The 26,254-nt window shown below is 41.4% G+C and overlaps 2 protein-coding genes across 4 annotated transcripts in view; one reads left to right on the top strand and one right to left on the bottom strand.

The window, feature by feature from the left end:
- Positions 1-8,459, top strand: part of st6galnac5a (ST6 (alpha-N-acetyl-neuraminyl-2,3-beta-galactosyl-1,3)-N-acetylgalactosaminide alpha-2,6-sialyltransferase 5a) — a 37,041-nt gene extending 28,582 nt beyond the window's left edge. Inside the window, exons 4-5 of the mRNA XM_062992952.1 lie at positions 5,268-5,375; positions 8,213-8,459. Of these exons, the coding sequence (XP_062849022.1) occupies positions 5,268-5,375; positions 8,213-8,459 (355 nt within the window). The remainder of the gene's footprint in view (positions 1-5,267; positions 5,376-8,212) is intronic.
- pigk (phosphatidylinositol glycan anchor biosynthesis, class K) overlaps positions 1-26,254 on the bottom strand; it is a 47,316-nt gene that overhangs the window by 2,504 nt on the left and 18,558 nt on the right. The window contains exon 11 of one of the 3 annotated variants that reach the window (XM_062992950.1): positions 15,383-15,431. The exons of 1 other annotated variant lie outside the window; for it this stretch is intronic. In XM_062992950.1, the coding sequence (XP_062849020.1) occupies positions 15,414-15,431 (18 nt within the window). In that variant the 3' untranslated portion in view covers positions 15,383-15,413. Of the gene's footprint in view, positions 1-15,382; positions 15,432-20,861; positions 21,691-26,254 lie in introns of those variants that run through there. One more of the 3 variants, XM_062992949.1, reaches the window with a different exon arrangement.

The raw sequence follows: 26,254 nt of genomic DNA, 5'->3' as shown, positions 1-26,254 counted from the left end.
TTGGCATGGTTCATTCACACCTGCTCATACTGGCAGAAAATCCAACAGCATCCAAAACGCATCCAGTTTTTCAGTCACGGTTCAGACGGCTAAAACATTATCCCGGGTTTAAATTGTCTGGATTGCTGAACTGGATCATCAGCGATCGTCATCTGCTCTGACAACAGTCTCTACAATCCAACCCCAACACACACTTCATTTTCCATAGCTGTAGACATGCTAAATTCTGTCAGGGATCATTATCCTCAACTAAAAGGCTTACAGGCTCATCCGCTATGACGGGCTTCTCAGCTGCCCTGGTAATAGCTGCTGGATGTGTGGCATGTCATACTTTTTTATCCATACACACAATAAAAAAGTAAAGAAAGAGCAGGAACTGCTTAGTGAAAGACTAGACACTACAGGTATAAATTTTTTAGTTTGTTAATGACTCTTATGTTGTAATGCAACATTATCAGGATGACTGGACATATAGCTTTACATTTTTCATCATCATCATCTGTTCCGCTTATCCATTTAGGGTCATCGTGGCAACAGTGCAAGCAAAGAGTCCCAGGCATCTCTCTCCCCTGCCACTTCTACCAGCTCCTCCGGTGGGATCCCCAGGTGTTCACATGCCAGCTGGGAGATGTAATCCCTCCAGCGGGTCCTGGGTTCGACCCCGGTGCCTCCTCCCAGTCGGCCGTGCCTGGTATACCTCCTAAGGGAGGCGTCCAGGAGGCATTCTTATCAGATGCCCGAACCACCTCAACTGGCTCCTCTCCACGCGAAGGAGCAGCGGTTCTACTCCGAGCTCCTCCCGTATTGCTGAGCTCCTCACCCGATCATGGAGAGTATGCCAAGCAGCCCGCCGGAGAAAGCTCATTTCGGCCGCTTGTATCTGCGACCTCATTCTTTCGGTCACTACCCAAAGCTCGTGATCATAGGTGAGGATAGGGACATAGATCGACCGGTAAATCGAGAGCTTTGCTTTGCAGCTCGGCTCTTTATTTACCACAATGGTCCGGTAAAGTGACCGCATTACTCCTTGCGAGTAGGAGGTGAGAACCTACCCCAAGTGAAGGAGTTCAGATATCTCGGGGTCTTGTTCACGAGTGATGCTTTACATTTTTACTCAAGGCAAACCAGCTCTGGTTGTCATTTTACCTCAATGCTTTGCTCTACTTCTTCTTCTCCTTCTTGTTCCTAAGTTTTTGTCCCGTTTTTTGATTATGAGGTCGGCATTTCCGGCTTCTTCCCGTTAGGGGTCGCCGGCGGGATTTGGCACAGTTTTTACGCCGGATGCCCTTCCTGACACAACCCTCCCTATTTATCCGGGCTTGGGACCGGCACTACAATGCACTGGTCTGTGCATCCCAGCAGCTAGGTAACTATGGGACAATTCAGTGTCAACAATTAGCCTAGTCTTTGGACTGTGGGAGAAAACCGGAGCACCCGGAGGAAACCCACGCAGACACAGGGAGAACATGCAAACTCCGCACAGAAAGGACCCCGACCGCCCCACCTGGGGATCGAACCCAGGACCTTCTCGCTGTGAGGCGACAGTCACTTAGCCACCGTGCCGCCCCAAATGGCGCCCCAAAAACATATGAACCCACTAAGTACTTTATTAGAAACATCTCTCTTAAATGTGGCCATTTAATGTGTTATCAATTTACATTAAAATAAGATTTTATACTTAACATAGCCTGAATATTAGTTTTATGCTGTTTGCGCATTAAATCCTCAGTCATGTGGTTGCATGTGGTGTGTCTGGGAGTCTAAAGTACAGAGATAAGCAACATGTCTGTCGTTACGCTGTTGTTATATGTTGTAAGCAGATAAGAAACAACAGTTAGCAGTTAGAATAGAGATTCAAAAGTCCAACACCCAATATGATGTGACTAGAGCAGTATAAAGGGAGGCCCACAGTTCTGTTCCTTGTTCTTCAGCTATTACACTGCTGTAAGAACCCACAATCGTGCTAATAAACTCTTCAATCCAGTCAACTGTAATCTTTGTTTTTTTTTAATATCTGATCAATTTTTCCACTATAATAAGATATACCTACCATCCAGCTGAACTTACATACATGAGTATACAATTACTGACTGTTACATTTCCATTAATGTCATTTAGCAGACTAAGCAGCTTTTATCCAAAGTGGAAATCAGTAAACAGTTTCTGATCACCGATCAACCATAACATTAAAACCACCTCCTTGTTTCTACACTCCACTTACCATATAGAAGCATTTTGTAGTTCTACAATTACTGACTGTAGTCCATCTGTTTCTCTACATACTTTTTTAGCCTGCTATCACCCTTTTCTTCAATGGTCAGGACCCCCACAGGACCACCACAGAGCAGGTATTATTTGGGTAATAGATCATTCGCAGCACTGCAGTGACACTGACATGGTGGTGGTGTGTTAGTGTGTGTTGTGTCAGTATGAGTGGATAAGACAGCAGTGCTGCTGGAGTTTTTAAACTAGCTGTCACTGCTGGACTGAGAATAGTCCACCAACCAAAAACATCCAGCCAACAGCGCCCCGTGGGCAGCGCCCTGTGACTTTTAAAATCCCAACAACACTGCTGCACCTGCTACACTCATACTAATACAATACACTACCATGTAAGTGTCATTCCAGTGCTAAAAGTGGACCACTACCCCAATAATATCAATCAGGGTCCAAACTGGACTACAGTTAGTATTTGTATACCCACAAAGTGCATCTATATGCTAGGAGTAGTTCATAAAATGGCCAATGAATGTACCTTTGAGACAGGTGTTCCTAATAAATGCTTATTGAGTGTATATTCAAAAGAGAAAGGTCTGGTCTTCTACTAAATAACTTTTTCACCAAAACTTTAGAGTGACTCCAGTTAAAACCCCACAGAGGGTTTGATGTAATTTAGGCCTTCTCCAAAACTGCCAAAGGCAGGTTCTTTCACGCTTTGTGGGAATTGGGCAACATCTCATTGCCCTATCTAATGATCTAGCTGTACAGGCAGGCAGGTAGATAACCTTTGTTAAGGAGATTTAGAGCAGGACTAAAGGCTAATGTCACGCCTTAGATCCAAACTCCTGGAAACGCTAGAAAAGCCAGAAACGTTAGCTTGTGGTGGTGATGTTGATTGAACGCTCAATATTCCACACTGGCACGTGTGCACTGGAGATTATGGATGGAACCAAGCTGCCAGATGGGCGGCACTTTTTCGGGCAGAGGTAATTTCCTAGCAATCAGACAACCCAATCAATCACGCTGTTTTTTCTTAATGGCATTTATTGCCCTATTGTTGTTCTTCGCTGGATCATCATTAGGAAATTTCTTATCAGATGGTGGAACAGGAGGGCTGATGAGCACTTGATGAAAAAGACCAGTTATAATTGCATCCTGTCAGATGTGATACTTAAACCTGCACAGCCTTAACAATCTTCTGCAATTTAATATATAAAATAATAAGATTTCCTACTAAAATTATTCACACTGGTATTTTTTTAATTCTAGTACAACTATCACTCTCTTTCAAAGACTATGTAGACTGTGTAAGTGTATAGTTAATGAAAAAATAATTTAAAAAAAAGAAAGTAATGATAAAAATACAAACGCAGCAAAAATACAAACACTCATCAACACATCAGATCACATATCCAAACTAGAAATAAAATGTAAAAAATTGTATGCTTAGCTTTATTTATTTATATTTAGCAGGTTTTAAATTGTATTTATTTGTCAGTTATTTTCTATGTCTTTTTTGCTTCTAACATCAGGTTATATCAGGGGTTTTTTCTATTTTATTTGTGCATTTTTTCCATTTTCTCCCAATTTAGCAGAGTCAATTTGTCTTCCACTGCTGGTGGATCCCTGATTGCAGTCGAGGTGGGTATATTGCTGCTCACGCCTCCTCCAACCCGCGTGCAGCCCTCTATCTGCTAATCAGGGTCCTTACGCAGCATTTGAAGACCCCACCAACATAGTCCGGTCATCCCACCCTGCAGGCACTGCCAATTATGCCCACTAGATGGCACCAAGCCGAGGAGTTCAGAAACCGGCGCTGGTGTGCTAGCGGAATATCTCGCTCTGCCACCTGGGCACCATATCAGGGTTTTTTAAGTTCTTAAGGCCACCTTTAAGAGATGGAAAAGAAAATATTAGGGGAACAGATCCAACATGATCAACTAAATTAAGAAGAATTAGCAACTATATCTCAGAAACAAAATGCACACGTTTAAATGTTAATTAGAAAATAAGATTTTAAAACAATTCAAACTTTTTGTTATTGTTGGATTCTATGTATTTTTATGCAGTAAATAACCTTGGCTCAGAGCTGATAGTCTAATTCATTCCAAAGGTGTTCAGTAAGGTTCTGTACAGGCCACTGACTTTGCTTTGTGTAAAAATCTAAAGTCTTTCTCAAACTGTTGGAGCAAAACATAGAATCGATACATCTCAATCATTACATAGAGTGTCCACATATATTCGGTGTAGCTGAAACACTAAATTCAATATTTAGGAGGGGTGTACTCATTTATTTCAGTGTAAGCAGAGTAAAAATATTTAATTACATTTTCTGGTGAATTATTAAAGTATAAATGTACTTGCTAGTAGAGTTTCCATTGAGGGAGGACAAGTATTCCCCCCTTGTGTTTTTGTGTTTTGTTTAATAGCCAAAATTAATAAACATTTTAGCTTTTTTCTATGGTAAAAATTAGCTTTTCAAAGCACTGTGTGCCAGTTTTGCCTTTTAATTTTTGGCAGATTTCTGAGACTTCTAATTTTTAGATATGCAGGAGTGGCAGAATTCCACAAGGCTCTGTCTTAGGATCGTAAAAGTTTGGCCAAAGAGAGGAATTTGTGAAACGTAATTTAAAACATGTCAACGAATGTCAACTGAGGTCTACATGAAGACCAAATAACCAACCTTCACTGCCTGGATGATGTTATAAGAAGTTCTCTGCAAAAGGACATGCTTAGCTAAACAGTGTGTGAATACGTTGTCAATTATAAAAGACTTACTTTGGCCTGTCATAAAATCTTGATACTGCAAAAGAATTTATTTATGGCAAATTCCCCAAGGTCCCTCTGATGGTCATTTTAAAATGATAAATTTTCATTGGTATTTAAGTCCAGAACTTCTGTGACTTGCTGCCTTCTAATAAAAAGCCAAAAAAGGTGGAACAAGCTGTAACTGGTTCACGTAGATGGACTTCTGAAGTATGTTTATTATTCTGTTTACAGATTAGCATAATGTAACGTGAACGTCTTTCTTACTCCATGCTTTTCAGGAGGACGTCCAATTCCTGGTTGAGTACCGGCTGGTTCACCATGACCATAGCCCTGGAGCTGTGTGATCGAATCAATGTTTACGGCATGGTGTCTCCTGATTTCTGCAGGTAAGTGTTGCTGTTTTGTCCAAACATGCTCTTGTAGTAAAATCCATTTTGTTTTCTCAAAACAACATGCCAAACCATCGGATACCCCCCTGGTCGCCTCGCTGTGTGCCAACCTCGATGTACAAATAACCAGAAGCAGAAAATAAGATGATTTATTACACTTTTCCGCTGAGGCACGACCTCTCGCAAACCATCCTGCAGCCTTATTGTGTTACAGGGAATCAATTTATTTAGCCCACTGCGATTTATTTTCCAAACCAATTCAGCTTAATTGCTTCCCCACAGTTATTCAGAGTAAGATTAATTTGGGAATCTAGTTTCTTATGTACTACTATATTTACCATACCAAAGAAAGAGGAATATATATATATACAGTGTATCACAAAAGTGAGTACACCCCTCACATTTCTGCAAATATTTTATTATATCTTTTCATGGGACAACACTATAGACATGAAACTTGGATATAACTTAGAGTAGTCAGTGTACAACTTGTATAGCAGTGTAGATTTACTGTCTTCTGAAAATAACTCAACACACAGCCATTAATGTCTAAATGGCTGGCAACATAAGTGAGTACACCCCACAGTGAACATGTCCAAATTGTGCCCAAAGTGTCAATATTTTGTGTGACCACCATTATTATCCAGCACTGCCTTAACCCTCCTGGGCATGGAATTCACCAGAGCTGCACAGGTTGCTACTGGAATCCTCTTCCACTCCTCCATGATGACATCACGGAGCTGGTGGATGTTAGACACCTTGAACTCCTCCATCTTCCACTTGAGGATGCGCCACAGGTGCTCAATTGGGTTTAGTCCATCACCTTTACCTTCAGCTTCCTCAGCAAGGCAGTTGTCATCTTGGAGGTTGTGTTTGGGGTCGTTATCCTGTTGGAAAACTGCCATGAGGCCCAGTTTTCGAAGGGAGGGGATCATGCTCTGTTTCAGAATGTCACAGTACATGTTGAAATTCATGTTTCCCTCAATGAACTGCAGCTCCCCAGTGCCAGCAACACTCATGCAGCCCAAGACCATGATGCTACCACCACCATGCTTGACTGTAGGCAAGATACAGTTGTCTTGGTACTTCTCACCAGGGCGCCGCCACACATGCTGGACACCATCTGAGCCAAACAAGTTTATCTTGGTCTCGTCAGACCACAGGGCATTCCAGTAATCCATGTTCTTGGACTGCTTGTCTTCAGCAAACTGTTTGCGGGCTTTCTTGTGCGTCAGCTTTCTTCTGGGATGACGACCATGCAGACCGAGTTGATGCAGTGTGCGGCGTATGGTCTGAGTACTGACAGGCTGACCTCCCACGTCGTCAACCTCTGCAGCAATGCTGGCAGCACTCATGTGTCTATTTTTTAAAGCCAACCTCTGGATATGACGCCGAACACGTGGACTCAACTTCTTTGGTCGACCCTGGCGAAGCCTGTTCCGAGTGGAACCTGTCCTGGAAAACCGCTGTATGACCTTGGCCACCATGCTGTAGCTCAGTTTCAGGGTGTTAGCAATCTTCTTATAGCCCAGGCCATCTTTGTGGAGAGCAACAATTCTATTTCTCACATCCTCAGAGAGTTCTTTGCCATGAGGTGCCATGTTGAACATCCAGTGGCCAGTATGAGAGAATTGTACCCAAAACACCAAATTTCACAGCCCTGCTCCCCATTTACACCTGGGACCTTGACACATGACACCAGGGAAAGACAACGACACATTTGGGCACAATTTGGACATGTTCACTGTGGGGTGTACTCACTTATGTTGCCAGCTATTTAGACATTAATGGCTGTGTGTTGAGTTATTTTCAGAAGACAGTAAATCTACACTGCTATACAAGCTGTACACTGACTACTCTAAGTTATATCCAAGTTTCATTTCTATAGTGTTGTTCCATGAAAAGATATAATGAAATATTTGCAGAAATGTGAGGGGTGTACTCACTTTTGTGATACACTGTATATATATATATATATATATATATATATATATATACACCAATCAGCCATAACATTAAAACCACCCCCTTGTTTGTACACTCACTGTCCATTTTATCAGCTCCACTTACCATATAGAAGCACTTTGTAGTTCTACAAGTAATGACTGTAGTCCATCTGTTTCTCTACATACCTTTTTAACCTGCTTTCACCCTGTTCTTCAATGGTCAGGACCCCTACAGGACCCCCACAGAGCAGGTATTATTTAGGTGGTGGATCATTCTCAGCACTGCAGTGACACTGACATGGTGGTGGTGTGTTAGTGTGTGTTGTGCTGGTATGAGTGGATCAGACACAGCAGCGCTGCTGGAGTTTTTAAATACCGTGTCCACTCACTGTCCACTCTATTAGACACTCCTACCTAGTTGGTCCACCTTGTAGATGTAAAGTCAGAGAAGATCGCTCATCTATTGCTGCTGTTTGAGTCGGTCATCTTCTAGACCTTCATCAGTGGTCACAGGACGCTGCCCACGGGGTGCTGTTAGCTGGATATTTTTGGTTGGTGGACTATTCTCAGTCCAGCAGTGACAGCGAGGTGTTTAGAAACTCCAGCAGCGCTGCTGTGTCTGATCCACTCATCCAAAACACACACTAACACACCACCACCATGTCAGTGTCACTGCAGTGCTGAGAATGATCCACCACCCAAATAATACCTGCTCTGTAGTGGTCCTGTGGGGGTCCTGACCATTGAAGAACAGCATGAAAGGGGGCTAACAAAGCATGTAATGTGTATGGTAAGTGGAGCTGATACAATGGACAGTGAGTGTAGAAACAAGGAGGTGGTTTTAATGTTTTGGCTGATCGGTGTATGCTTTGTGTTGTTTCTCCACAGCGAAGATCCACGGCCGTCAGTCCCGTATCATTATTATGAGCCGCTGGGGCCAGACGAGTGTGCCATGTACCTCTCCCATGAGCGTGGGCGCCGGGGCAGCCATCACCGCTTCATCACCGAGAAGCGTGTTTTTGCAAACTGGGCACGGACGTTTGACATCCATTTCCACCAGCCGGACTGGAGCCCAGCTCCTGTACCCAAAAATGCCACAGGGACCAGAGTGATGTCTCAGTCACGCAGGACGTGACTTGGGCTTGTTTATTCACCGTACTGTTTGCTGCTGGTCTGCATTGCCTGAGGCATAGATGGCAGGAAATTCTTTTGCAAATATTTTTAGTTTGTTTGTTTTCTGGATGGAACTGAGACACTGAACAAGCACCAGGCTGCGAACATTCTTCATCCGGAAAACGGAGGCAATTGCTCATGCCTTCCACAAGGCTCTGTCTTAGGATCGTAATAGTTTGCAAACACACAGATAATTTGGCTTGTGTAGAGAGGTATTAGTTAAACATAACTTACAATATGCCAACAATTGACCACTGAGGTCTACATGAAGACCAAATAACCTTCACTGCCTGGATGATGTTAGAAAATCTCTGCAAAAGGACACGTGTTACTGAACAGGGTGTGAATACGTCGCCATTTATAAAAGACGATTTGAAAGAAGAAGAAATTTTGGCTTGTCATAAAAACCTGACACTGGAAAAGGATTTTAAGCACTTGTGAAGCGCAGCATTGTGTTACGCAAGTCCATCACTGCTGAGAGCTAGGTTCAAACCTCTGTGTGTGGGGGGGGATGATACTGGGTTGATGGCTGAATAGTGCATCCTCTCACTGACGCTGCTAAAGAAACACTTGGAGGAACACTTGTGTGTGGAGGAATCTGCTGCTAGCTGATGAATAATAAAAATCCTGATGGCGTCACACATGTGGAAAATGGGCGTGTGCTAATCTGTGACCCTAATCGGCCAGCGTGGATGTCGTGCATGAGGCAGAGGTGGACAGTGCATAAAAAGAAAAGGGTTTTAATGCAGTGGATATGCGTTTTATATGACATTGTTAATAAAGGTTTATTAATGTATGGATTAAATGTATCAATTCACTTTTTCCTTGAATTTAGCTGTAAAATACGCTAGCACACCAGAGCTGGGTTTTCTAATACATCGTATCGAATCTCAGCTCTGCCATCCGGCTGGGATGGGCGGCTGCATGAACAACGATTGGGGTTAGGGACAAGCCGGATCATAGGTCCTCATGGCTGGTGCGGTTGCGACCCCTGTTGGCTGATTGATGGCGCCTGCACGGGGCTGAGGAATAATGCTGATCAGGGTGTGGCTCTCCATGCACAGTGCTGATCGGTATATATAAACTCGACTCGTGCGGGTGAAAAATGCAGTCTGTACTGAGCATGTGTCGGAGGGGGCGTATGTCAGTGTGTCAGTCAGCGGTGGAGGGTTGAATCAGTGGAGGATGCAATCAGGGTAATTTGACACGACTAGATTAGGGGAGAAAATTGGGGGGGAAAGTTTGGAAAAATAGAAAAAAAATAAAATAAAATAAGCAGAATTCTCAGGATCTGAATGATTTTTTACATTCATACAGGAAGCTTGTGCAATAATGTTAAGACATTTTTCAAATGTATGTGGGAACACTTTGTTGTCATGTCAAATTATACTATACTGGAGAAACACTATGTGGTCAAAAGTCTGTGGACACCTAAACCCATTACTAACAGATGTAAAAATAAATAAATAAATAAATAAATACATTTGCTACCCACTTTGAACTGCCGCTTACTGGTTGTTTTTTGTGTTCATTCTGGGTAAACAGTAGAGACTGCTGTGTATTAATCAGCCCGTCTGGCACCCTCATGCTCTTGACCTTTGCAGGAATGTTATTTTTGCTGTTTGTGCTGCTGCAGGATTTCTGACTGATTGGAGAATTACATGAACGAGTGGGTGTGCAGGTTCTTAATAAAGTGGCAGGCAAGTGTGTATTTTTATTCAAATGACAAACCATCATACTGCGAGTCTGAGAATGGAAAACAATTTCAGCTGATTTGCACACTGCACTTGGGAACACTTTGAATTTCTTATCTCAAATTATTATTGACTGAAGATGAAACCAAGTGCTTTTTTCCACTGAAATCCCATTAGTTGTGTTTTTCATGTTTGTTCTCCTGATTGAAATTCTATTAAAGGAATCGTTCATTCTCACTCAATCATTTATAAACGTCGTGCTGTTTGTATTGATTCTAAGCCGCCGTTTATAATGTAAACCGGGTAACAATCTCAGGAAGTCTGATCTGCTCTGGGAAAATTGGCTGCGATTCTTTCAAACAGCGACTGGAAATGAATCTCTTCACTCGCTGATCACATTTTTATGCCTGCGGCAGATAAAGACTGAAATTTTTTGACTTTCCTACGTCAAAGGCGCTGTTTGAATGTTGTGTGCTGTGAATTATCTGATATCAAATGTCAGCGTGACTTGGATTTTGTCAAATCATCTGTTTTTACCGTATTGAGGTATTTTTTTAGCTGAAAAACTCTGCACAGGTAAATATGGTATTACATTTAGGAGTGAGTCTGTAGTCTGTGGGAATTTGTGCACTAAACTCATCTTCATGGAGCTTGCTTTGTTTACTGGGGCACAGTCATGCTGGAACAGGAAAGGGCCTTCCCTAAACTGTTGCCACAAAGCTGAAAACGTGTCACTAACTTTATATAATTGATTGTTTATTACTGCCAGTGGTGCGTACAAATAAAAAACCTGAAATCAATAATTAGAAGGGGTGGCTTGGTGGGTAGCACTGTCGCCTCACAGCAAGAACGTCCTGGGTTCGATTTGCAGGTGGGGCGGTCCGGGTCCTTTCTGTTTGAAGTTTGCATGTTCTCCCCGTGTGTGTGTGTGTGGGTTTCCTCCGGGCGCTCCGGTTTCCTTCCACAGTTCAAATACGTGCAAGTGAAGTGAATTGGAGATACAAAATTGTCCATGACTGTTTGACATTAAACTTGGAACTGATGAATCTTGACTGTGTAAGCAGTAACTACCTGTCCTGCCATAAATGTAACCAAAGCGTGTAAAACATGACATTAAAATCCTAATAAATAAACAAATAAATAATTAGGAGTGGTGTCCACATACTTTTGGCCAGATACAGTATACACGAACATAAAGCTTTTGGGATAATGTTAAAACTAATCATAAATTATGATGTTTATAAATATACAACACTATATGGCCAAAAGTTTGTGGACACCCGTCCTAATCATTGAGTTCAGGTTTTTCAACCACACCCATTGCTAACAGGTGTATAATAATGATATAACAATATAGAATTTCATATCATTATTCGACACTTCAAAACTTGGTCGTATGTCTATGAAAATGTGCAACTAGAAAATGTGTAAACTAGAATTTGTCAAACCAGTTATATACGCTACTAACTTGATTTGGTTAATTTCAAACGCATGTTAGAAATGGGTGTGGCTGAAATGCCTAAACACAATAACTGAAAGGGGTGTCTACATACTTATGCAGAGAAGTAAATAATGAAAAGTCACCTCTATTGGCATAAAAGTAAAGATATGTGAATGTATAACACATGGATGTATATTTCAGTCACAGCGACCAGCTCTGCATTATTTAACATGACAGTCACATTTCCTGCCTCTCGTTAACACGGGCTCAGCTCGACTAGCCGCGGTAGATCACTGTCAGGTACGCAAATGCTGTCGGACGTGGTAACATCGCTCAACTTTGAGCACTGTTGCTGGATAATAGTGTGATTTATTCTGTCAGATGGAAACTTCTTGTGTAAACCTGGATGTTGGGTTAAAGCTCCAGATCAAGTTCTGGTCTGTGTGATGTAAGGAGACCTTCTAATCAAGAGTCATGTACAAAAAGAACATAAACTGATTTTTATAATAGGATCATATTGACTTTTTTGCATTTTCCTGTCCGTTTTCCTCCCAATCTAGTCGTATCCAATTACCTTCATAATGATGCTGATGTCCACTCTGACTGAGGAGACCCGTGACTAATACTCTTCCCCTCTGACACATGTGCAGTAGCCGACCGCTTCTTTTCACCTGCACGAGGCGGGGTCATATATGACTCAGATTGACACACCGAGAGACACACCCCGTTCACATTGTCCCTCGTCTCTGTGCAGGCGCCATCAAACAGCCAGTAGAGGTCGTAGTCGCATCAGTTATGAGGAATCCCATCCGGCACCCACCCTACAAACGAGCCGATCATTGTTGGTGTGTTGGTGTTGGTGCCCTGCCTGCTGGTAGCAGAGCTGTGATTCGAACTCACAAGTTTGAGATGTCAGCTCTGGTGTGCTAGCGTGTTTCTAATGCTGTGCCACCTAAGCGCCCCATATTACCTTTTTGACTCACTCAAGCCACTTTCATTCTGTTTATTTTCCTGCCATTTGGATCCAAACTTCAATCCTTCAATCCCACCTCAGATTCTTCTCACAGACGGATGATCTTATATTTTCCTTCATTATTTTCTAACAGAAATTGAAATTCATTAGTCATCCAGGTTCTAACAAAGCAAGCTGCCACACACATTATGCTACCTCCACCATGTTTTAACATTGGCTTTTCCTTTATATAAAATGCTGCAGCACAAAAGGTTTCTTATTTTAATGTCTGTTCTCATCCCGAAACCGAGGGCATGAACATTGAGTCGATTCATATTTGTGCCTGTTAAGTCCAATGAACAATTATGGGGTCAAACTTCATCTACAGGGGTTGGACAAAATAACTGAAACACCTGTCATTTTAGTGTGGGAGGTTTCATGGCTAAATTGGACCAGTCTGGTGGCCAATCTTCATTAATTGCACATTGCACCAGTAAGAGCAGAGTGTGAAGGTTCAATTAGCAGGGTAAGAGCACAGTTTTGCTCAAAATATTGCAATGCACACAACATTATGGGTGACATACCAGAGTTCAAAAGAGGACAAATTGTTGGTGCACGTCTTGCTGGCGCATCTGTGACCAAGACAGCAAGTCTTTGTGATGTATCAAGAGCCACGGTATCCAGGGTAATGTCAGCATACCACCAAGAAGGACAAACCACATCCAACAGGATTAACTGTGGATGCAAGAGGAAGCTGTCTGAAAGGGATGTTCAGGTGCTAACCCGGATTGTATCCAAAAAACATAAAACCACGGCTGCCCAAATCACGGCAGAATTAAATGTGCACCTCAACTCTCCTGTTTCCACCAGAACTGTCCGTCGGGAGCTCCACAGGGTCGATATACACGGCCGGGCTGCTATAGCCAAACCTTTGGTCACTCGTGCCAATGCCAAACGTCGGTTTCAATGGTGCAAGGAGCGCAAATCTTGGGCTGTGGACAATGTGAAACATGTATTGTTCTCTGATGAGTCCACCTTTACTGTTTTCCCCACATCCGGGAGAGTTACGGTGTGGAGAAGCCCCAAAGAAGCGTACCACCCAGACTGTTGCATGCCCAGAGTGAAGCATGGGGGTGGATCAGTGATGGTTTGGGCTGCCATATCATGGCATTCCCTTGGCCCAATACTTGTGCTAGATGGGCGCGTCACTGCCAAGGACTACCGAACCATTCTGGAGGACCATGTGCATCCAATGGCAGTGCCGTGTATCAGGATGACAATGCACCAATACACACAGCAAGACTGGTGAAAGATTGGTTTGATGAACATAAAAGTGAAGTTGAACATCTCCCATGGCCTGCACAGTCACCAGATCTAAATATTATTGAGCCACTTTGGGGTGTTTTGGAGAAGCGAGTCAGGAAACATTTTCCTCCACCAGCATCACGTAGTGACCTGGCCACTATCCTGCAAGAAGAATGGCTTAAAATCCCTCTGACCACTGTGCAGGACTTGTACGTATATGTCATTTCCAAGACGAATTGACGCTGTATTGGCCGCAAAAGGAGGCCCTACACCATACTAATAAATTATTGTGGTCTAAAACCAGGTGTTTCAGTTATTTTGTCCAACCCCTGTATTATTGGCTGAGAATGCCTGCCTCACAGTCGACATTCCAATTCAAGGTGTTCAGTGTGGTTGTCAAACAGACAAATACATTTTACACCTGTTGTCACAAAGTTAGGGGATAAAATACTAAATAAAATTACACTCATGCTTCAGCTCACAGACAGATGACCTTACATTCTTACATTACAATTATGTTGGAATTTGTTAATCCATTAGTAACAGCAAGTCGTCCAGGTTCTGGCACAGCAAGCACGCACAAACCATCACACTACCTCTGCAATGATTAACTGCTGGCATAACATCCTAAAAATGTTGTGTATTATATGCATTTTATAGCAAATTTATATGGACACCCCTTTTAATTACTAATTTCAGGTATTTCAACCAAACCATATTAATGACTGTACTTTTAAGCTGGAATGTCCAACAAGCTCATGATTGGACGAGCTTATGTTGTCTACATATTCTATATGTATAAAAATCACTGTTGTCACAAAGTTGGAGGCATAAATTCTAAATAAAATTACACCCATGCTCAGCTCACGGACAGATGACCTTAAATTCTCTTCAATTATGTTGAAATTTGTTAAACTCTCAGTAACAGCAAGTCGTCCAGGTTCTGACAAAGCAAGCACCCACAAACCATCACACTACCTCTGCCGTGATTAACTGCCGGCATAACATCCTGATTATGAAATGCTGTATTTGCTTTTTCTGCAAAATAATGAAGCACTTAATATTGGAAATCGTTTGGGTCCCTTTTTCTTCAGGAACGATGAGGGTGAGGGTTCTTTTGGCTAGCTTTTCCTTTTTGCTTCTTTCTATTATTCTCAGAGTCACTTTTACATCGTCTAGTCAAGCTGTTTCTGCAGACGACTGCAAGTTTGGGACTTTTTTCTCTGACTTTCAGCATGTCACGAGTTTCAGCCATTGTTAAAATTTAGAAGTCTAGCCATTCCTGGGTAGATTCATGACTGAGTCCTGAAGCTTTAGACATAACTTTGCTTCCTTTTTCAGACATGTACTGTATTTTAGCAGCTCTTCTTTTTCTCTGCACCCGGCTTTGTGTTCCTGTGGAAACGTTAAAGTAACTGATAATGAGATGAGATAACGTAACCAGAAATGTGAGATTTATTTTCTACAGGGCTAAAATCAAGCCTGGCTGTGTTGGACACTCACTTTCTAAACTGCTTATTTTAATCAGGGTCGCGGAGGGTGCTGGGTGCAGGGCGCCAGTCCATCGCAGGAAGACATACACACAAACACATTAACACACACACACACACACACACACACACACACATCTAAGGGCATTGTACACAGGACCCTCTTGCTGTGAGCCATTGAACAGACCTACTAAATTTGGTAGACTGGTTGATTGAATAGCTAAGAGGTAATTATTGTTCACAGAGCTGATATGAGTTTTAAATGACTTTGTCATCTTAATAAATTAAATCTGATTTATTGTTTCCTATAAAGCAACAAAAGCCTTCAGCAAATCCACTAACGTCAGAAATTAAAGACTAAATTTAAGGAAGGACTTTTTTCCTCTGGTGCAGGAGGACAGAAAGGAAGTGAGCCATGGATCAGGATTTAAAGTCTTGAACTGCTCACACAGCGGGGGTTTTATAGTCCTGCTGCCTGACTGAACCATTTTTCAGATGGAAATCTCTGGCTGAAAGACAGGGTCCCTGTGCCTGCTGAGATAATGCAGATTGAAAGAGTGTCCAGCACACACTGTGCCAAACACACCACCAAGGACGGTTATTTATATGTACAGGATAAAGCCGTCTGTCTCCAACCACCTGGACCTACTGCAGGGTTTGAAGATCTGCAGTAGGTGTTTAATTGAGTTGATATCTGATGATTGTGAAATTCATTGCATATAATTTACATCTATTTCAGACTCAATGAACCAAGTAATCACCCAGTAGATGCTGGTATTGTCATCCTAAAAGAAAACAGTCCTAACAGGAAAGTATTAATTTTTCATAATTCCTTCCTATAAACAACAAGGTCTTGGCCTCCAAGTTCTGTCCTCAGCTTAAGCCCTCACTACTAAAAACCAAACTGGCTCTGGAAGCAACATCAACATCAACACAGAAAATGTTGTGCAAGAGCTTTAGGAAGTTTTCTCATGGCCAAGTGACCATAAACAATCCCAAGAGCAACATGTGCAGTGCAGAGTGTTGGATGAGTAAGTGTAAAGCACAACATCAGCCATGAAAACGTATACTCTGAGGTAAAAGATGAACAAATCTAGGTTTGGATGATGCCAGGAAAACCCCACCTACATTTGGTAAAGACCCATTTACGTTTTGTACTTTTGTACCCATTTACTGTTATTTGGACACTTATAACTTGACAGCCATGAACCAGCATCCCTCAAAATACGTAAAGCCTGGCGCCCAGGTGGCACAGCGGTATATTCTGCTAGCACACCAGCGCTGAGATTCTGAACACCCCGGTTCGAATCTCACCTCAGCTACCGGTCGGCTGGGCGCCATCTAGCAGACAAAATTGGCCACCAAGCCTGCTGTGTGAGAAAAAGCCGGAATAAGTGGGTGGGGTCTTGAAACACTGTGCAATGACCCTGGTTAGCAGACAAATCCACCGAGACACGGGCGAAAAAGAAGAGGTCGAGGGGCTGTGCACGCATTGAAAGGGGCGTGGAGCAGGCAAATATACCCTCCTTGAACCCAGTCAGGATCCCCAGCAGCGGAAGACTAATTGGCTATGCTGAAATCGTGTGAACAAGGGAGAGAAAGCATAAATAAATAGAAAAAAAATATTTGAAAAAAAAAGAACAAAGTAACTTCTTCATCCTAATCAGTGTCATAGTGGGTGAGGTGACAGCCAGAAACAGCAGGTGTAAGGCAGGTATAAACTCTAAACAAGGCACCCACGAGACCAAGCCACAAGCATTACAGTGGGAAAGACTTAGATGCTTTGTACAAATCCATTATATGTGCACAGAGAAGTCACCGGCTGCAATCATGACAATCTACGGTGCTGCACGTAAATGTTATAAACGATCAGATTTTGTCATACTGGCAAAGAACTCACAGTGCACACATTTGTGCTCCATCCATCCCTAAAATCTCATGACATAGCTCTTCTTTAAATGTGTATGCAAACTTTTGACCTCAACCAAAAACAAAATGCTACGTTTCAGCAACAATTCAAACCTTCTTGATACAGGAATTCAAACCTTCTTGATACAGGAATTTTCAGCACACGTTCATCAGCCTTAAACTGACAGAATTAGATTGAGGTTTTCGGGTCATGAAGGACACAGGATTTGAGGATTTGTAAGTCAGAGTTTTGGGACGTTCCCTTCAAATGAATTATTTATTAAACAGCCAACAAATTCCAATTAATTTGAAGAAATAAAACATAACTGATAAGAACCTCTGGCAGAAGCTCGACAGCTTTCACAGGTTAAATTTTGCAGTGTTGCTGGTGCATAATTTGTTGCGCGTGGATGAAAGTACAGACCACGAGTCAGGTAATCATAAAACCATCTTAATTAGCAGTTAGCGTGCCCTTGGGGCTGGAATCCTTTTGTAATAATAATTGGAGGAAATTGAGGATCTGGTTATGAAGGTCTTTACTGAGCCACAAGAAACGTAAATGCTAATGCTCTTGATTAACCCTGGTTCACATGTTTCCCTGGTATTTCTTTACTGAAAAAACCCTGATCACTTTTTAATCAGACATGTTTTGATGATTGTGTCTGAAGGAACTCCAGCAGCCTGCACAGAGCCCAAATTTCACCTCTTTTTCAAACACTTTTGGAATAAACTGGCTTCGCCTGAAATCAGGCACCTAACCTGACAAGTGCTTGTTTTGACAGAATGGGCACAAATTCCCACAAACACACTCCAAAGTCTTGTGGAAAGGCATCCCAGAAAAGTGGAGGCTGTTATAGCTGCAAAAGGAAAAAACAACTTGATATTAATGGCTTTGGAATGAGATTTTTCACGTGTCAACGCAACATGTTTAGCATTTTTTGTCCCCCTAAATATAATAACCTGAAATAAACGAGAATGAAGAATGAAGCTCTTGGTTTCAAATTTTGTTTCATTACTTTGTTGCCGTTATGATTTATGCAAGAATGCTTCAGCGGGGAAGTAAACACGAACGTGAGTGCAAATGCCTTCTTTGTTTTCTTTATTGAAAACCCATCAACAAGCTCTCAGAGAATAAAAACGTTCACTATTAAACTCGAAAACAAGAGAAAGACAAAAGAGAATGTTTTTATTTTCTAATAAATCAGAGAAAAAGTGAAAAGTCTTCCCAAAAAGAGTATGAAGATACAGTGGCGACCATATTAATGGATATGGCAAGCTCATAGCCTGGTGTCCACATACTTTTGGTCATTAAATGTATGTTTAGTTTTGTAGCCACTCCAAATGAAACAACAGGGAAACTAGTTTCTTAATTTGAGTCATTTCAGGTGCTTGGGCTCGACTAAAAGCTATAAAAGTATGAATATTTTTAAAGAGGATAGTTGTAGCCTAGTGGTTAAGGTGCTGGACTAGTACACAGAAGGTTGCTGGTTCAAACCCCACCACTCCCAGGTTGCCACTGTTGGGCCCTTGAGCAAGGCCCTTAACCCTCAATTGCTCAGATTGTAAGTCGCTTTGGACAAAAGCGTCTGCTAAATGACGAAAATGTAAATGTTATAGAGGACGTTTTGAGTCAGAAGTGACCATTAGTCAAGGGTGTAAGGAAATAAATAGCTGTTGGTGTAAATGTAGGGTCAGAGCCAATCCAAAATTTTTTCAATCATTTTTTTATTCTTACAGTAAATGCAGTTAATAAACCAAAACATTTTTGGAATCTAAAATCTGGTAAACTCGAAACAGGAGAAAGAAAAAGAGAATGTTTTTATTAATAAATCAGAGAGGTGAAGTGGCCGGTACAGACGTGTTCTCTTCTGGTTCCAGTGCATTAAGATATTTTTGTTTGTACGCTAGGGTGCAAAAGTCTGAACCCACCATCAAGAAGGTGTTCACCACATATTCTTTAAAATTGAACATCTTAAGAAAACAGTGTTACCCCACAAGGTGCACCTGCTCTGGTAAAATCAAATATTAAACTTCATGGTTTTCGTCAGGTTGCTTGTACTGATGTTAGATTCTCTGATTCGATTGACAGCAGCTGGCAGTTGATTTTATGGACTGGAAACATCTTTAGACTTTCTTCAAAAATAAACCATCCAGACGTAGGAAATATGATCAAACCATATTTATTTTTCCATTGCACAAGTGTCTGTCTGTCTGTCTATCTAATCTATCTGTCTATCTATCTGTCTAATCTATCTATCTGTCTGTCTCTGTCTAATCTATCTATCTGTCTGTCTGTCCAATCTTTTTCTTTGTCCGTCTGTCTGCCCAATATATCTATCTGTCTGTCTAATCTATCTGTCCGTCTGAACTTTCTATTTATCTGTCTATCTGTCTGTCTCTGTCTGTGTAATCACCTATCTGTCTGTCTGTCTAATCTATCTATCTGTCTGTCTGTCTGTCTAATCTATCTATCTGTCTGTCTGTCTAATCTTTCTCTTTGTCTGTCTGTCTCTGTCTGTCCAATCTATCTATCTATCTATCTGTCTGTCTAATCTTTCTCTTTATCTATCTGTCTGTCTCTGACAGGCCAGTCTAGCACCTGCACTCTCCGCAGAAAGCACCTGAACTCTCTGGCTTGGCTAAATCTTGCTATAGAAGCAAAAATGTTACAGAAAAAGATGTTGCATGGCCAAATTTTTTTGGAAAGTGTCCAGGCATCCAATTGGAACAACAACACTGTTGATAGGTCAGCTCACACAGCACAGTTTGCTGCTTTCATTCACATTTACTTTCATGTTTATATTTATTCTGAAGTTTATGCACTTTTTGGTGGGGAGATTTGACAGTATGACAGCCAACGCCTTCACAAAATCATTTATGATGATCAGCCACGTTCCTACTTCAGCACAGAATTATTTAATTTTTGGAGGTCAATACAAATTAAGGTAGTGCCCAAGCGTGTGACATCAACTGTCAGAACAAACTGGCGCCAAATTAGATCTGACAGCTTTGACTTTGAATTCGCATTCTGGTCTTTTCTTCTGGGACCTGCTGCAGCAAATCAACAGAATGCTGACTTTGCAATCGTCCTTTATTTTATGAAGTCGCCCCCTGCAGCTTCGACCAAAAGGGCTGTGAACTTTACTTTTATTTACTGATTACAGTATTTTGACTGTAAATAGGATTCACAAGCGTGCAAACTGTGCAAAGTTCACATTAGTTGAATGTTGACCTGTCAACTTCCATCTACAACCAGTGGAGCAAAAACTAACTGAGCTGACCTTTAATGCGCCGGTGCTTCACGATCATACACAGTGGATCCAAAAAGCCAGAAGTGTTTTAATTAGATTTATTTTCATTTTTAGTTTTCCCAATTCCAAATGAAACTACAAGGAAACTAGTTTCCTAATCCGAGTCATTTTAGCTACTTGGGCTCGTATGAACATTTTTATATAGAGGACGTTTGAGTCAGAAGTGACCACTAGTCAAGAACGACAAGGAAATTTTGGGAATGGGGGGACGGGGGTGTAAGGAAATAGCTGTTGGTGTGAATGAAGGTCAGAGTCAATCCAAATTCTTTTGAATTTGTTTTATTCTTACAGTCAGTGCAGTTGATCGGCCAAGACATCAGTGACAAAGTTCATTCAGTTAAACAAGCACAAATAAATGAAACTATAAAACACAATATAAGGAGACGCTGCACTTTTAATTCTGTTCATCTGCTCACACAATGCCTTGGCTCTCTTCCGAGACCAGCCCCCGGTTTGTTATACCCCCCAGACCCGAGCCTGAACATAAAAAAACAGCTTGAAACTGATTTATTGGCCGGAATTATTCCCTCAAGTAACAATTGCAGGAGTCCACGTGACCAGACGTACATTACAGAGAGCAAAATGCTGAGGAAGGAACATTTCCACTGAATCCAACAGCAGACGTATTGAAGTGACTTCGTCCTTGAGTGACTATCAAAAGGTAAAAGCAAAAAAAAAGAAGTGAAAAACGGAAAAGAAAAACGAGTTTGGAACCGCAGGCTTCCAGTGCGCCTGCTCCTTTCAAAAGAAATCCCTTGTGCTGAAGTTTCAGCAGATCACGGCACGAAACGGAGGACAACAAAGCAACTTCCAAGTCAGTATTCAGTCCGTACCGCCTTTAAAATCCCACTTCAGGCTTTTCAAACGGAGTGGTGGAGTGTTTCTCAAGCACCGGAGCCGTCTACATTACAATTAGGCAGACAGGAATAATAATTCGAGACCCGGGCGAGGGGGCGCCGGTCGAGCACTCCTAGATCAGAAGATGTGCTTGAGGTGCTTGATGCCGTAAGTTTTGAAGAAGACGAGAATGATGAGCGTCCACAGGCCGAGGATGAAGCCGTCTGGTGGATGCCAGTCCTTCTGCTTGGGTTTCTGTAAAAACACGACACAATCAGGCCACAATGGCCAAGCGACAGCGGAACTGTTCTGTTTGTTTCTCTCTTAAAACCATTTCTGGGAGAAGAGAATGGACAGCTGATGTCACTGGGTCTGAAAGACTGATGTTCTGCTAGGGACAAAGTATTTTTTACACTGACTATTACTGCTGCCACAGTGACTCTTGGGAGTTGAGTCACCACCTTGCAGTACACCAAATCACGACATGTTCGGTCCATGATTGGACACGACCTTAACCTGCAGAACACATTTGTGATAAATCTTAATGTTGATTGTGAGCAAAACCGTGGTGCCTTACCTCACAAAGGCTCTTTTGACTAAATGGGCGTAAATTCCCACAGAAGTGTTCCCAAGAGTTTGTGGAGAGCCGATCCAGAAAAGTCGGCAAATATGAGGGCAAACCTGAGATTAATACACATGATTTTAACCCTATAACGACAAGAGTATCATATTTGATACATGAGTTTTAGAGACCTCTACATTATAAGTATGTACACTGATCAGCCATAACATTAAAACCACCTCCTTGTTTCTACACTCACTGTCCATTTTATCAGCTCCACTTACCATATAGAAGCACTTTGTAGTTCTACAATTACTGACTGTAGTCCATCTGTTTCTCTACATACTTTTTAACCTCCTTTCACCCTGTTCTTCAATGGTCAGGACCCCCACAGGACCACCACAGAGCAGGTATTATTTAGGTGGTGGATGATTCTCAGCACTGCAGTGACACTGACATGGTGGTGGTGTGTTAGTGTGTGTTGTGCTGGTATGAGTGGATCAGACACAGCAGTGCTGCTGGAGTTTGTAAATACCGTGTCCACTCACTGTCCACTCTATTAGACACTCCTACCTAGTTGGTCCACCTTGTAGATGTAAAGTCAGAGACGATCGCTCATCTATTGTTGCTGTTTGAGTTGGTCATCTTCTAGACCTTCATCAGTGGTCACAGGACGCTGCCCACGGGGCGCTGTTGGGTGGATATTTTTGGGTGGTGGACTATTCTCATTCCAGCAGTGACAGCGAGCTGTTTAAAAACTCCAGCAGCGCTGCTGTGTCTGATCCACTCATACCAGCACAACACACACTAACACACCACCACCATGTCAGTGTGACTGCAGTGCTGAGAATGATCCAACACCCAAATAATACCTGCTCTGTGGTGGTCCTGTGGGGGTCCTGACCATTGAAGAACAGCATGAAGGGGGCTAAAAAAGTATGCAGAGAAACAGATGGACTACAGTCAGTAATTGTACAACTACAAAGTGCTTCTATATGGTAAGTGGAGCTGATAAAATGGACAGTGAGTGTAGAAACAAGGAGGTGATTTTAATGTTATGGCTGATCGGTGTATATTGTTTTCCTGAAAAACTTGATGTGTACAATTTGATATTTGTCTTCTGCCCCTGGTGGATTTTCATGTACTGCATGTACAGAGGACCTTTTATTGAGAGATCAAATATAATACAAAACAAAACATATACATTTATAAACAAGTTTTTTTGGTATTTCACAAAAGGTCGAATAAACACTCCAGTTTCCCAAAATGTGAATTTTTGGGCAATGTTTTGGTGGTTCCGGCTTTAAAGGGTTAAAATAAGAATATACTGTATTTGTCCACATATTTTGTGACATTGTGGACATTTAGTCGGTAACCCCTCCCACTGAAATAACGCTGAAATAGACAAATCTTCACGTGTTGTGTGTGTTTATTATACTTTTAAATCATGTTTTATTACAGACGCATCAGCAGCGGTGCATTTCTATGCTAATGAGGTGAAGTTTATCCTCGAAAGAAAGGAGTTCGTATAAATTTTAGTCGCATTACAGAAAATGCCATTACAGCACCAACTTAAACGCTTTTTGTATGCAGTATAAATGAGCAGCGCTGTTCTTCCTTATCTAATAATGCGGTACAGTGGCTGACAGAGGAAGTGAACGATGACCCAGAATTCAGTCAGATGAAAGTAAAGAAGCTGAAGAAAGTGAAGAAGCTGACATTTACACAGCGGTGCCATTAATGCTCTCCTCCCAGCACCATCAGCTGTGCTATTGTTTAAAAAGTAACGAGGTTTTAAGTGTGTTTAGTTGTATTTGAGGAAACATGGGTTAGCCTTCATTTCAGCTGATCCCGTGTGGTTCCCAACCACTGGGCCGCAGACCGGTACCGGTCCCTGGGTCATTTATTACCGGGCTTATCACACAGAAAGAATAAATCATTAGAGATCACTACAAAAGCAATGAAAACACCACTTCTATTTCCAACATCCTATCTATGTGAAGCAGGATTTTCTGCAGTGATGGCAACCAGAACAAAGTTACGGAGTAGACTGGACATAAGGAACACACTTCGGGTGTTATTGTTTCTCATCACCCCTAGGTGGGAGCGTCTCATTGCAGCAAAAAAAGCTCAGCGTTCTCACTGATTTTCCATCATTGGTGATAAGAATTGTTAGGCACTTTGTGTTTTTTATTACGCTCGTTGTATAATTTTATTTAAATTCTTCCCACCCCCACCGGTCTGTGAAATTATATCTTATATAAAACCAATCCGTGGTGCAAAAAAACATTAAAGAAAGATGAAGTGAAGAAATTAAAAGAAAGAAAGAAAGAAAGAAAGAAAGAAAGAAAGAAAGAAAGAAAGAAAGAAAGAAAGAAAGAAAGAAAGAAAGAAAGAAAGAAAGAAAAGCAAAGAAAAGCAAAGAAATGAGGGAGGAAAGGAAGGTAAGTGTTGGAAGAAGTGTAAAGAAAAAACATATTTAAAAAATTTAAAGAACACAAAGAAAGTAAAAGAGTGAAAAAAGGTAGAGAAGAAAGAAAGATGGATGGATAAACAATTAAAAAGGAAAGAGAAAAGGTAAGAAAAACATTAAAGACTGAGTGAAGAAACGTAAGAGAAAATAACAAGTAATTAAAAGAAAACAAAGAAAGTAAAAGGTGAAAGAAAAAGTAAAGAAGAAAGATGCATGAATAAAAAATGTAAGAAAAAGAAAACAAAGATTGAGTGAAGAAAGAAAGAAAGAAAGAGAAAGAAAAAGAAAGATGTAGAAAGAAACATAAGAGAAAAAAACAAGAAAAGAAACAAAGAAAGTAAAAGAGTGAAGGAAAAAGTAAAGAAGATAAATTAATAAAAAATAAAAAGGAAAGTAAAAAAAACATTAAAGACAATTAATAAAAAGAAAAGATAAAAAGAAAAAGAAAAGAAAAATAGAGTAAAGAAATTAAGAGAGTAGTATAAAATGAAATTGAAAAAAAGAAAATAAAGTGAAAGAAAATAAGTGGAAGTAAGAAACTGATGGATAAAGCAAAAATATATTTTAAAAAAATTAAAAAAAAAAATTAAAATGGAATTGAGGAAATAGAAACTGGGAGAGAAAATGAAGAAAAGGATTTTGGGATAAAAACACACAAAAAAAAACTAAAAGTAAAGACTTGCGTTGTTGACCAACACTGTACGTGCTGAGACCTTCTTTTAGAATCCAACAGAGGACCGAGCTACTTTCCCCGTTATCTCAGTAGGAACCTCTGTTGGAGCACAAGAAGGTGATTCCACATTTGGCCTTTCCTCTTTCAGACCTGTGTCTGTTGCGCTCCCAGAAGGGCCAGGCGTCAATGATCCAAAGCATACAACCAAAACAACACTGCGGTGGCTTTTTGGGCCCAGCCAAAGCCCAAGAGCATCTTGACAAGTGTATAGAATGTTCTTGACAAAAATCAGTGAAAGCAGGCTGAATTACATTTCGACTTCATTTACAGATACAGAATAGAAGAGAAATACACCCGGCTTTTCCCTCCTCTATTTCTGACACCCTTGAGTCACACAGTGCGCCTGGCAAACAGCATTTCATTTACAAGAGTCAGATAGAAATCAGGTTTAGGGCGGTACGAGGAAAATGAGTCGAGGTTTTTTTTCATTGAGCGAGGCTTGATCAGTCTCTGCCGGGGGTATAAGCTCATCCACTGTAGTGACAGTCAAATAACACGTGAGTGGGCTCTTCATTACCATCTTCTTACTATCCACTAATAACAGGTTGTAAAAAAATGTGCCAGATTGAGATACGAGCTCCCCGGGTGCAGATGGCAGAAAGAAATAACATTTACAATCCTGCATTCACACACGAGTGAATGACAGAGTGACAAAAGATCGTTCAGTTCCACTGGGAGCCAATCAAACCCAGTCGCTCAACATTTCACTAATTACTCATCAGATGGAGATTGAGCTGTACTGGTAATCTCTCTCTCTCAGTGGCACAAATTAAATGGTAAGCTAGGGACCTGTGGGTGTTTTTTTGGCATTTTAATTACAATTTAGTCATTTCCTATTCCCTATTTAGTCATCACATGTCCTCTGCCACATCTGCCCCCTTTAAACAGCGTAAACCAGCAGTGGATACTTACAGAGATCCGGGCTGTAAATGGAGGATCACGCTAGGCTCTATGTGTTCCTCCACTGTTTGGCGACAAGAGTTGCTGCTGGCAATGAGGACAAACCCTATCCAACTGTTCCCGCCATGGTTAATTGGGTCTGTCCGAAAAC

This window comes from Trichomycterus rosablanca, chromosome 4 (assembly GCF_030014385.1).
Source record: "Trichomycterus rosablanca isolate fTriRos1 chromosome 4, fTriRos1.hap1, whole genome shotgun sequence".
NCBI classification, from domain to species: domain Eukaryota; kingdom Metazoa; phylum Chordata; class Actinopteri; order Siluriformes; family Trichomycteridae; genus Trichomycterus; species Trichomycterus rosablanca.
Note: the sequence above shows the minus strand (reverse complement) of the source record. Positions and strands in the feature narration are given on the sequence as shown.